This window comes from Melanostigma gelatinosum, assembly GCF_949748355.1.
Source record: "Melanostigma gelatinosum genome assembly, chromosome: 1".
Taxonomy (NCBI): Eukaryota; Metazoa; Chordata; class Actinopteri; order Perciformes; family Zoarcidae; genus Melanostigma; species Melanostigma gelatinosum.
This window is the reverse complement of record NC_136634.1, coordinates 29,866,466-29,879,821: the sequence shown is the minus strand read 5'-3', so window position 1 is coordinate 29,879,821 and position 13,356 is coordinate 29,866,466. Positions and strand designations below refer to the sequence as shown.

The following is a 13,356-nucleotide window of genomic DNA, read 5'->3' as shown; positions in this document are numbered from 1 at the left end:
TTCAACGTATCCTCATGCACCTGTTCAACGTATCCTCATGCAACGGTTCAACGTATCCTCATGCAACGGTTCAACGTATCCTCCTGCAACGGTTCAACGTATCCTCATGCAACGGTTCAACGTATCCTCATGCAACGGTTCAACGTATCCTCATGCAACGGTTCAACGTATCCTCATGCAACGGTTCAACGTATCCTCCTGCAACGGTTCAACGTATCCTCCTGCAACGGTTCAACGTATCCTCCTGCAACGGTTCAACGTATCCTCATGCAACGGTTCAACGTATCCTCATGCAACGGTTCAACGTATCCTCATGCAACGGTTCAACGTATCCTCATGCAACGGTTCAACGTATCCTCATGCAACGGTTCAACGTATCCTCCTGCAACGGTTCAACGTATCCTCATGCAACGGTTCAACGTATCCTCATGCAACGGTTCAACGTATCCTCATGCAACGGTTCAACGTATCCTCCTGCAATGGTTCAACGTATCCTCATGCAACGGTTCAACGTATCCTCATGCAACGGTTCAACGTATCCTCATGCAACGGTTCAACGTATCCTCCTGCAACGGTTCAACGTATCCTCATGCAACGGTTCAATGTATCCTCCTGCAACGGTTCAACGTATCCTCATGCAACGGTTCAACGTGCATACGGACTTATTAAAATACATTTCTGGCTACACAGTGTTGGGCTCTGGCCTATGGCTTAAACATGTGCTGTGGACAAAGAGAATCTGGCCTTCACTGTTTCAAGCAAAGGTCTCATCCTGAGTTGTAGTTTGAGGAGAGCAAAGGAATGTCACACTAGGGTGTGAATTCCCCCTCCCCCCAAAAAACTATGGTTCCTGAAGTCACCTGAATGCACCGCTGCAATCTCATTGGCCGAAGGCCAAGAGACCCCAGGACCCCTGTGGTTCAACCACTGTCCAACAAAAGTGCCTGCAGATCACACCTCCTTGCTTTTTCCCGTCGACCTCCGTCGAACAGGGAGCACACCACGCTCTCTTCGCTCGGACACCCCCGTCCAGGCCACAGAAGAACCAGCTTTCCCCCCACGAGGGAGCCCCTCGAACCCTCATCAAACCCTGACAGGTCACGAGCCATTTCGCTGGACGAAACAGCCCGCGATAACGAATCTGCATCAGCATTCGTTCAGTGCTTTCTGCTTATTTTTATTTTGTGCACAAACCGGCACAGAGGAGCCGACGAAGCCTCGCTCCTCTCCTGACCGATGATTACCGGGAGACCTACGGACCACGTCGTCTCAGCCGAAGTTAAACTGTCCTCCCTGCAGCGAGTACAGATCGGACCTGCGTTTGCTCCAGAGCCACGCCAACGGACCGAAGCCGCACCAGCAACGCCGTGCGACACACAGCGCCCGCTGCAAAGCCGCGCTGCAAGCAGCCCCCCCCCCTGTCCCCCTTCCCGACGAGGAAGACGGACCACTTTGCTCACAAACACTTCCACGTTGCAACGAAGCATCTACAAGTAAGGTTCTTGGCATTTGGGCATAACTTAGCTTAAATTAACGTAAGTTTAATTCAGGCCATTCATTTATATGTTGATATCCCCGTGTTTTTGTGTGTTTAAATTACTGTCGCGTGATATCGAGATATTGCGCAATCATTACGGAACAGAGAAGTTCCGTTGTATTTGTGTATCAACTATGACTGTTTGCTTGGGATTTCTTTGATTTCTTTTCATTCATTGTCTTCCACTCCGTGTGGAAGTTCTCTTTTCATTAACTCGACTCGGTGAGTGAGCTGAGGTGCGTGGTTTATCACGGCATAAGTTACCGGCAGTTCAAAGACGACAGCGGTATATTTATGCATGATAGAACCAGCAATCAGGCTCCCTACCACATCGCACGCCGAAGCGTGATTCACTTCGAGTTCTCGCTCCTTTTTCCTCTTTCCTCCTTTCACGAAACACACACACATACAGCAGCCTAACTGCCATTTTGGTCCGCGTCACTCGACTCCGCCATCTTTGTAGTTTTTAGCTGTAGTTCTTAAGGCCCCTCCCCTTTGGCCAGCGTCACTCGACGCCGCCATCTTTGTAGTCTTTAGCGTAGCTGTAAGACTCCTTCCTGTTCACCCACAGACACACACATACACACACAGACATACACCCTCATCCATTTTATTCATTCTTTAGTTTAGGCATATAAAATTGTATGATAACGTTTGTTGGTTGCAATATTAATTGATTTGATCATTTATTATTTTGATTCAATAAACTCTGTTATACTTTCAGGAGCAGTCGTCTGTGATTACTTGTGCATATGTATTTGATAAGACTGTATGTAGTAGCCTGTGCTCGAACTTAAAACCCTTCACTGTCACTGAATGTATAGTCATACGCAGACTATTGACATTATGAGTGACTACTAATTATGAGACTTAGTTTTATCGTTTGGTTATTGGTCCCTGTTCGCAGGGTGGTGCCCCGTTTATATTAATAATCATTAATAATTGTTACATACATCAATAATTCTATTGATGTCAAGAATTCAGTTTCTTAAATGCTGATAACCCAAACACGCTCCTTTAGATCCCAACATAATGGTGCCCCGTGTGAGGCTACGTTATTCCAGTTTTGTTACAGTATATATGCACAGTAATCCATAATTATTTTTGAATAATTAATTTTCCAAAAAAATATTTTTTTTTCGAAAAATTATTTTTTTTCTTCTTTTGAATGATCCAAATTCCTGAAACTTATTTCCCAAAATAGGTAGGCTTTGATCTTCAAAATCTTGTCTTATTGTAATTAAATTTTTGATTTTAAATTTTGATTTTTAATCTTAATCTTTAATTCCCTTCTCGAAATTTTATTTTGTTTCCCTTCCAGGTTTAATGATTCGTTTCATTTCTTAAACTAACAGCCAGCTGTGTAGTAGATTTGATCGTTTATTTGTAATACCTTGCTTGCTTTCTTAAATCCCTCAAAGAAGTTACACACAGCTGTCACAGGCCCAAAGTGCTAAACCACATTAGCATTTTCGCACCTCTGGCTGCAAAGCAGTAGTGATACCTCAGAGCAGCAACAGTAGAAACGTAAGTCACAGAACTAGACATTTCACTGTGCGCCTGCATGAACCGTAACACTAACAGTAATTAACATCTAACAGTAGAAATCCTAAGTTACAGAACTAGACATTTCACTGAGAACCGTAAACACTAACAGTTTCCGTTCTAACACTAGGGAATTAACAACCACTGGGAGTCACACTCATTAGAGAGAATGAGCGACGAGAAATTCCCCATTCCTGGAGCTGTAGCTCCAGAAGACACCGCATTACGAGATGCGGTGGCTGATGTCCTCGGACTCACAGCAAAGGAAAGAGAGTACTTTGTAAAATACACTGCTGTCCTATGCGACGAGCAATTAGAGCAACTGGTGGCTTATGTAAATAACCCAGCAGGTAACAGAGAGCGCCTGATTCAGGACGTAATCGGCGAAATACTGCTCATCTATCATCAGAAAATGCAGCTGCAAGCTGCCCAAACCCGGGCACAGAGCGACGAGCAGCAACGCGAGATCTGGACACTCCGAACAGAGGTTCAGGAGTTGTCACGTGACTGTAGAGCCCTACAGTCAGAAAATAGTAGCCTGCGCAGTGACCTCAGAGAGTTCAACCTAGAACTCTCTAAAGCATCAGAGAGTGATGACAAATTGAAAGCGCTTCAAGGTGTTCCAGCAACCCCGGTAGGTACTGCTACCCCCTATCGAGCCTTTCAGCCCAGTCATTTCTTGGTCTCGGCTCCCTCATTCCCGAGACCCGAACCACCTTGCATTTCTTGAAAACGCTTTCCCCAACCAGGAGGAGAGAGGACCAACACCAGGTCCTAGACGGCCCAGGTGGCTTCAAAACCACCTCAGGCGAACGCAATCCTCCACGCGGTTCACGCGCACAACAAGAACTGACCCCATCCCCCTCAGGGAGGGAGGATGATAGTCGTTACCACCATCGCGAGTATGGAGACTCAGACGACTCGGATGGCCCAGGCCCCATCAACCTTGGAGGCCTGCGTACTCGACAGATTGAGTCTCTGGTAAAAGACGTAGAGCGCTTCAATCCCGATAATCACGACTCGAGCATCGATGACTACCTTAGGGAGATCGATCACTGCCTCCTCGACCTATCGCGCCCCTCATCGCGCGAAAAGCTAAAGCTAGTGTGGAAAACCACTGCGCGAAGCGTCCACGCTTTCATTGAAACGCTCCAGCCGAGCATCCGCGACCGCTATTCATCCCTTTGTCACGCCCTTAGGGAGGAGTACTCCCTGTACACCGACCCAGCTTCTGCCACCCTCGTCGCCTTTGCCATTTCCCAGGAAAGGCTAGAGTCTCCGAGAGACTACTTCAGGCGCTTGAGATCTGCGTACTTCCAAGGACGTAACGCCCCAGGTCTAGAAGACCATGCCTTCAAGTCGCTATTCTTGCACAATCTCCACGACAACGTGAGATACGATGTTACTATGCACTGCAGAACGAGTAACCTTACCATGCCAGAGATTAGGAAATACGCGCAACTTGCATGGGAGACACGCGGACGGCCGACAAATCGGTACGAAGACACCGCCATAGTCTTAGGCATCCAACAGTCGAGCGACTCCGACCTAGCGTCGGAAGACGACGAGAGGACTTGGCCTAGCGAGCCCTGGTCACCCTCGAGGAACAAACGACCCTGGCGGTCGAAAGACCAACGGAACCAGGGGGGTGAAAGACACCCTCAAGGGCAACCCATCAGGTAACGCTGACTCGCAGCCCACCTGACTCAGCCAAGTGACCTTTCCCCCTGCTGCCAAGTCGACATGGTAGGGGGGGGGGAAGAGAACTCGGCACACTTCCGGAAACGACCACTCCCATTTCGCACCTCGTTCTTCAACCTTCTTGGGCGACCTTGCTCGCAAAGGCAATGCCCGTTATGTATATATCTATACATATTCTTCAGTCTTACTGGGGGGTCATAACACTCTTGCTCTACCCGACTCCGGGTCAGAAACGAGCCTCATGTGTTCCCCCAACTTTTCGCATACACCTCTAGGGTGCCACAACCTTAGAGGCCCCTTTCGAGCACCCTAGCTCGTAAGATCTTTCGTCAACTAAGCCTTCTTCTCCTGCTCTGTCAGCATGAGCCACCTCCAGCTTGTTCAACGAAGCCACCGCCTTCTCTCAGCCGAGTCATCTCCCGGGCCTGTCAAGTCGCCAGTGCCGTAGGTAACTGAACTTGACCTGTGCGCCGGACCTGTCTCCATCTCTAATTAGGAGGGTGGGGGGAGGGAGATATCACCAGCCCGTCATGACACACTCCAGAGTGAAACTGCTCGCGACGTTTCCCTGAGTGCTGACGGTAACGTGGGATATCTGCCCTCGCCACTTGAACAGCGCGAGGGGGGTGGGATCTCTGACAACAGAAACTTAGAGAGATGCACTTCACAGGAAGTACACTCTAATCTCGCCAGTGCCGAAACCAACCGGCAGAATGGCAGCTTACTATTGACTACTAACGTTTAACTGCATGCTCCAACTCACCCTGTAGACATGCACTAACCGCTAACACAGCCACCTTCAACCAGAACAGTTGCATGACCTGACAAACCATTGTGACTGTAAACTGATGCTCCACTCTCATAGAGAACCCTTTGCATGCTTTATAGACTCTACCAGAAGTAACCAAAGAAGACATAACCTCTGCCGTAGCAGTCAGATTTAACCCAGGACCTCATCCGAGAAGGCTCAGCTGTCAACAGCTGGAGCAGCGAGAGACCAGCCTAGCTAGTCACACTAGCCGTGCTAATGAAATCTGTAAATCTGCTACCACTACTGTTATGCAACCCTCACAGGTGCCTCTGGCCTATAGTCTTGGCAACGCAACTCCAATATCGATAGATTCCAAAACTTAGACACAGGACTCGCTCTAAATCTACCGATTAGAGAGAGGTAGACGCACATATCATGTACTGATAGATCCAGAAGCGACAGACTAACTGGATTCCCTCCTATTCAGAACACCACGTAGCCAACCTACGACTGCTCCGCCGACGGACTCCAGTCCTGTCTAGGAGTTGAACCAGTAACCACTGTTTGCCCCTCACCTGCTTCTTGTCTTTCTATTCTTTCCATCTCTCTCTTTTGTGTTTTGTTTTGTTTTATTTGGGTTGTTACTTTCTTTGACACTATGCCGCAATGCTAGATTATCACAACATCATAATAGCGATTGAATTATTTGGGAATAATGTTTTGCTCACCTATGATTTGAATTGTGTATGATAGTAGATGTAGGTAGAAGTAGTTAAAGTCATCTGCCCAGATGCCACCTTAGTCATCTGCCCAGATGCCAATGAACTCTGAACTTGAACACCATGAACTTGACCACTATGAACCTTGAACTCTATGAACAATGAACACTGCCTGTTTTAACCACTGCTTTTGGTCTCAGGAACACTTGGACTGTCTCACCTCTTCAGGTTTCCCCACCACATGGATGCACATGCCAGCCCTTGGTTTGCTCTAAAGACCGAAGCCAACACCTCGCTCTTCAGAACAAAGGGGGGATGTTGGGCTCTGGCCTATGGCTTAAACATGTGCTGTGGACAAAGAGAATCTGGCCTTCACTGTTTCAAGCAAAGGTCTCATCCTGAGTTGTAGTTTGAGGAGAGCAAAGGAATGTCACACTAGGGTGTGAATTCCCCCTCCCCCCAAAAAACTATGGTTCCTGAAGTCACCTGAATGCACCGCTGCAATCTCATTGGCCGAAGGCCAAGAGACCCCAGGACCCCTGTGGTTCAACCACTGTCCAACAAAAGTGCCTGCAGATCACACCTCCTTGCTTTTTCCCGTCGACCTCCGTCGAACAGGGAGCACACCACGCTCTCTTCGCTCGGACACCCCCGTCCAGGCCACAGAAGAACCAGCTTTCCCCCCACGAGGGAGCCCCTCGAACCCTCATCAAACCCTGACAGGTCACGAGCCATTTCGCTGGACGAAACAGCCCGCGATAACGAATCTGCATCAGCATTCGTTCAGTGCTTTCTGCTTCTTTTTATTTTGTGCACAAACCGGCACAGAGGAGCCGACGAAGCCTCGCTCCTCTCCTGACCGATGATTACCGGGAGACCTACGGACCACGTCGTCTCAGCCGAAGTTAAACTGTCCTCCCTGCAGCGAGTACAGATCGGACCTGCGTTTGCTCCAGAGCCACGCCAACGGACCGAAGCCGCACCAGCAACGCCGTGCGACACACAGCGCCCGCTGCAAAGCCGCGCTGCAAGCAGCCCCCCCCCCTGTCCCCCTTCCCGACGAGGAAGACGGACCACTTTGCTCACAAACACTTCCACGTTGCAACGAAGCATCTACAAGTAAGGTTCTTGGCATTTGGGCATAGCTTAGCTTAAATTAACGTAAGTTTAATTCAGGCCATTCATTTATATGTTGATATCCCCGTGTTTTTGTGTGTTTAAATTACTGTCGCGTGATATCGAGATATTGCGCAATCATTACGGAACAGAGAAGTTCCGTTGTATTTGTGTATCAACTATGACTGTTTGCTTGGGATTTCTTTGATTTCTTTTCATTCATTGTCTTCCACTCCGTGTGGAAGTTCTCTTTTCATTAACTCGACTCGGTGAGTGAGCTGAGGTGCGTGGTTTATCACGGCATAAGTTACCGGCAGTTCAAAGACGACAGCGGTATATTTATGCATGATAGAACCAGCAATCAGGCTCCCTACCACATCGCACGCCGAAGCGTGATTCACTTCGAGTTCTCGCTCCTTTTTCCTCTTTCCTCCTTTCACGAAACACACACACATACAGCAGCCTAACTGCCATTTTGGTCCGCGTCACTCGACTCCGCCATCTTTGTAGTTTTTAGCTGTAGTTCTTAAGGCCCCTCCCCTTTGGCCAGCGTCACTCGACGCCGCCATCTTTGTAGTCTTTAGCGTAGCTGTAAGACTCCTTCCTGTTCACCCACAGACACACACATACACACACAGACATACACCCTCATCCATTTTATTCATTCTTTAGTTTAGGCATATAAAATTGTATGATAACGTTTGTTGGTTGCAATATTAATTGATTTGATCATTTATTATTTTGATTCAATAAACTCTGTTATACTTTCAGGAGCAGTCGTCTGTGATTACTTGTGCATATGTATTTGATAAGACTGTATGTAGTAGCCTGTGCTCGAACTTAAAACCCTTCACTGTCACTGAATGTATAGTCATACGCAGACTATTGACATTATGAGTGACTACTAATTATGAGACTTAGTTTTATCGTTTGGTTATTGGTCCCTGTTCGCAGGGTGGTGCCCCGTTTATATTAATAATCATTAATAATTGTTACATACATCAATAATTCTATTGATGTCAAGAATTCAGTTTCTTAAATGCTGATAACCCAAACACGCTCCTTTAGATCCCAACAACAGGACACAACTCAGTTAGGTTTAAGTAAAGGTCGTAGTTTGAGTTCAAATAACTGCAGATGATATGTCACAAATAAATAAATGTTGACTTCTCCTTTCACGGTCTCCTCGGTGAAAGAGCATTTTTTGTTTGCGTTATAGAAAACATAGAAATGTTAAATCCTAAAAACAACTACAACAAATGAGACCAAATAAATGGGAATGTATGCTACCCTTTCATATTTGAATCAATGTCATAAGTAGACTACAATTATCAGAACAATACAGGCTGTACTGTGGATAGAAGGTCAACCACAACAGATAGCCAGCAACTTCATTGAGCTGAAGAATAACAAAAAGTTTCAACATCCACAGCTGAGCTCTGCTGATGAAGATCCTGTAATACAGTCAAAACAGCCATCACAGTGAGTGGTTGGTATTCTTTTGTCAACAGAATATGAATTCAACACTTCCACTGTGTTCCCCGACACAAACTCTGAAGTGATGCTGTGTCTGACAGTGTCTCTGCCGTCTAATGAAGTAGACATGGAAAGAAAGAACAAACAATGCACGAACTACCCAGAGGGAGAGCTGCATGAAAGCAGAGAATCATCAGGTGGCGTTGTGTTTAAAGAACAAAACCTGTTTCATGTGGAGAACAAGGAACCTGCCCCTGGCTCGCTCGCTCGCACGCGCACACACACACACACACACACACACACACACACACACACACACACACACACACACACACACACACACACACACACACACACACACACACACACACACACACACACACACACACACACACACACACACACACACACAGCAGCCTGTTGTATGAGAGAGCCTTTAATCGTCTTACCTTTCTTGGTGATGATGATGCGGAGCAGCGGGTTGGCCGCCGACACTGCCTTGTGGTAATTGTCGTCGTTGTTGATGGGGAGGAGGTCCCCGTGGATGTCGGCGTATCCCAGCAGCACATCGGCGCCGGGGATGCGGTGGATGGTCTGGAGGAGGCAGTAGAACTCCTGGAAGCCGCCGGGGCCGTTCCTCTTCAGGGCGAAGCGGCGGTACTCCGCCTCGAACTGGAGGAGACAACCAACGCGAGCGTGAAAACGGGGCTTCCCACTCCCCCCCAGATGCTCCTCAGTTTGGGATCGACTTGTATAATCAAATACACTGACAGACATTGACAGTTTGCGATTTCATTTGAGAAGCACTCGTACGGACAGATTCATTCCTAAATGTATAGGAGCCGGCACGCGTGATCAGATGTGACCGTCACAAATAGTTCACTGATAAAAGCACAACAACATGTCGGAGGATTTCACAAAGACGGTCAATTCGTTTTAAGACGCAGGAGGTCTTCAAAATCTTCATCTGAGAAAATATTTCACAGCCAACAGTTAACAGGATATTCAACCTCCGTTTCATTTAAATGTTGACTTGTTTCTTTGCAGGGCTCGTATAAACGGCAAAAAATAAGGCCATGAATATGAGATAACAAATTATTACAATCCCTCCTCTGCATTGTTGAGGTTGGTTTCATAGACTGTACATAATAAGTGGACGTAGTCATCGGGATGTCACTCATTGGTTTGTGGACTGCCGTTTTGAAGCCTCGAGTTCGGCGATGTGGCCGTCGTCTTTTTTGCAACTGATGAACAGGAGTGACCATATTTGGAATGCGGAGGATTGACGGAGTGACACCGGCTACTCTGGTAGCAGCAGCAACCTGTCAATCACAGTAAGCCCGCCCTCAAGTCTGTTTGACTCTAAATGGACCATAATGTACTAAATGAACATCATGCTGTATTGAAGAAAACTTGACACTAGAGATTGAGACCATAAACTCATGTTTACAGAGGTAATAAATCAAGAGAGAAGTAGAGTCATCTTCTCATAGACTTCTATTCAACCAGACTTCTTTTTGCAACAGGAGGAGTCGTCCCCTGGTGGTCAGTAGAGAGAATGCACGTTTTAAGACACTTCTGAATTGGCTTCACTTGGCAGAACCGGAGGTTGCCGCCTGGTTTCAACTGACAATAATATTGCGCAATACGGCATTAGTCTGACCTTTTGAACTCTGGTCAAGTCGGGCCTGTCCTCCGCTCAAGGGGGGGAAAAAAGCATCTTTCATCGACAGCTGCCAGCAGGACGTATGCTGGGTTTGTCCTTTCCAGGAAATAAAACGCCTATTGTTCTCTGGAGCTGGCAGGACAGGTACTGCATGTGTGCTCCTATAATTAAAGGGCACCGTGTGCACTCTGAAAGTGTTTCACAATTTCTGTGTATACTGTGGGGTTGTAATGCACACATACCAGTAGTTAGTGCAGAGGTGTGATTGCAGCACACAAGAAACATTGTGTCTTGGGAGGGGAGCTAATTACAACACTGGAAATACTCCAGTCTAGTTAAATGGATTATTGTTGGGAAAGGCGGGTTTATGTTATTATGTAAATGGTTTAACAGGAACGTTGTCTCACTCACTGTGTTGGTATGCAGAGCTGCACACGAGTAAATGGAGCCATTATTAATGCCACAATGGAACAGCGACAGCCTGTCTTATTCAGATTATGATGAAAACATGATAATGAATCACCAGTGTGTTAGGCTGCTGATCAATTCCTCATGTCAAATCTTGGTTTTTTTCCCCCTCAAATAATACACAGAAAATGTGTGCAGGAGGACGCCAGGCTCTGCCTCCAATCACATCACAACTCAGACTTGACTTCAGCGTGAGACTTAACTTAAAGACAAACTGTGCACTGAAAAACTGTGCACTGAAATCGAACTGTCTTTCTATTAACCATCAGGGGGCGACTCCTCTGGTTGCAGAAAGAAGTCTGATAAAAGCAGTGTACACTTTTAGGGCGTGGCTACCTTGTGATTGACAGGTCTCTGCCACTACCATAGCCGTATACAGCATCTCTACGTCACTCCTCTGCATTCCAAATATGGTCGCCTCCGTTCACCGGTTGCAAAAAAGCCAAGATGGCGACGGCCAAAACGCCGAAGGCTCTAGTCCACAAACCAATGGGTGACGTCATGACGACTACGTCCACTTCTTTTTGCAGTCTATCGATCAGATTCATCCAGAGTGGAACTTAGATGTGTCCAACTGTGTCAACCTGCCTGATCGGATATATTTCGTGGTCAAAGCAGCAGCTGTAAAACGGTGGATAAACACATTTAATTCCTCTTAAATTCTTCACAATAAAAGTCCCCCCCTTTTTTGTTGCTGCGTATTCTTCCTCCTTGCAGTATATTAGTAGACTTGTTTTATTGAAGAATAGCCGCTAACGAAGCTACGCTAATTTGGGGATAAACACATTTTACTATAAAGCTTCACAATAACACGCCCCCGTTATTTTGTGATTCAAAAGCTTTTATTTTGAAGCAGAAAAAAATCGGAAAATGTTATATATATGTATGCATAGAAATCTGAAAATGAAAATGTTATATACGTCATTTTTGATGAGGTTTATATATTTTTCATTTAATGTTCAACTGATAGCATTAATTGGTCAAATTTCTCATGGTCGGTAAAACGGTTAATTATTAACATCTCTAAATACAAGTGTGTTGGAACACAAATGTCTCCTTTTCTAGATAACGTTTGGTACCCAGCAGATCCAGAGCATGTGCAAATCTACACAGGCCTTCGCGAAAAGACCTCCCAGCTTATTTCAGCACAGGTTTGTCACACACGTCCGTTGGATGTGAAAATGTACCGAGCGTTTGCTAGTTCACGTCCCTCAGCGCTTTCTGAACAAGAAGCAGGAGCGGTTAAGTCACGTGACTATTTGACAGACACAAAAAGAGAGAGAGCGAGACAGACACTGAGACAGAGAGGGAGATGATGTTTGGCAGTTCAGAACATACCTGTATATGAGACAGACCATTACAGACAGTGTGTGTAGGTCTGACTATGTGTGTGTGTGTCCTTATTCCATGCTTAGTGAGGTGGGCATGTTGATGAAGTAATTCCCTTCAAATCCTGGAAACTTTGCCCTTTGGATGGTAATCCTTCAAGTGTTGAACGGTTTGTTTTCTGGGCTTTGGGTATTGGTCCCCAATACTGAGATCCGATCTGGTACCAGTGTTGCATTAATAAGCCGTATGCCTCGCTGTGTGGAAGAGTCTGGGCTTTGTCTTTCATGTGTAATAGATGCACGTGTGTCCGATATCACCATGACTGTCTCTGAGGACGGGTATTTTCATGCTTCCTTCGTTCATAATTCTCTCTTGCTCACTCCTCCCGCTATTCTATTCTTACAACAGCTGATCAAAGCTCTTTTAGTTGAGCCAAACAGATCTCGCCACTATCGCCAATCAGTCAATCATGTCGCCTGGCAAACTTTAAATCTGTTCTCCTCTCTGTTGCCGTCAGCGGTCGCTCATCAGAAATCCACTCGTATTGGTGAGATCTTCAACATTCTCTTCATCACAGTGTCTCTATAGGGGGACTTAAAGCTTCATCACCTCCTTAAAACACACAATCTATTAACCAAAGATGACACGCTTTTCTCATCTTGCACACAAAATGACTGAATACTGGCCTTCATTACTCTTGGCTGAAACTAAACTGTGATCCTTTTTGGAGGAGAGCTTGCAGAGGTCAGGAGGCGCTCCCAGGCCCCCGCTACCACTTCCTGTTTCAGTATGTGGTCAGGGGGCTGTCAACGATAGAAACAATATCCACTCTTTACTACGAGACGTTCAGCACGCAGAGCTGCAGGTTGTCTCTCGACAGCCGTGTCTTAAAAACTGCTCTTATCACACATCATCATCATCCAGTTTTAACTCCCCAACTGCAAAACCTGCTGACCATTCACTTTCTTATCCTCATTATAGTGGGGAAGTCATGTGAAGAATGCTTCCTTCCACAGCGGTGCATTATTAATGTAATACTTTTGATGCT

At 46.4% G+C, this 13,356-nt stretch overlaps 1 protein-coding gene across 1 annotated transcript in view; it reads right to left on the bottom strand.

Moving 5' to 3' along the window:
• Positions 1-13,356, bottom strand: part of pard6a (par-6 family cell polarity regulator alpha) — a gene marked incomplete at both ends in the record, with an annotated part of 44,810 nt that overhangs the window by 30,343 nt on the left and 1,111 nt on the right. Inside the window, one exon of the mRNA XM_079270717.1 lies at positions 9,295-9,517. Within this exon, the coding sequence (XP_079126843.1) occupies positions 9,295-9,517 (223 nt within the window). The remainder of the gene's footprint in view (positions 1-9,294; positions 9,518-13,356) is intronic.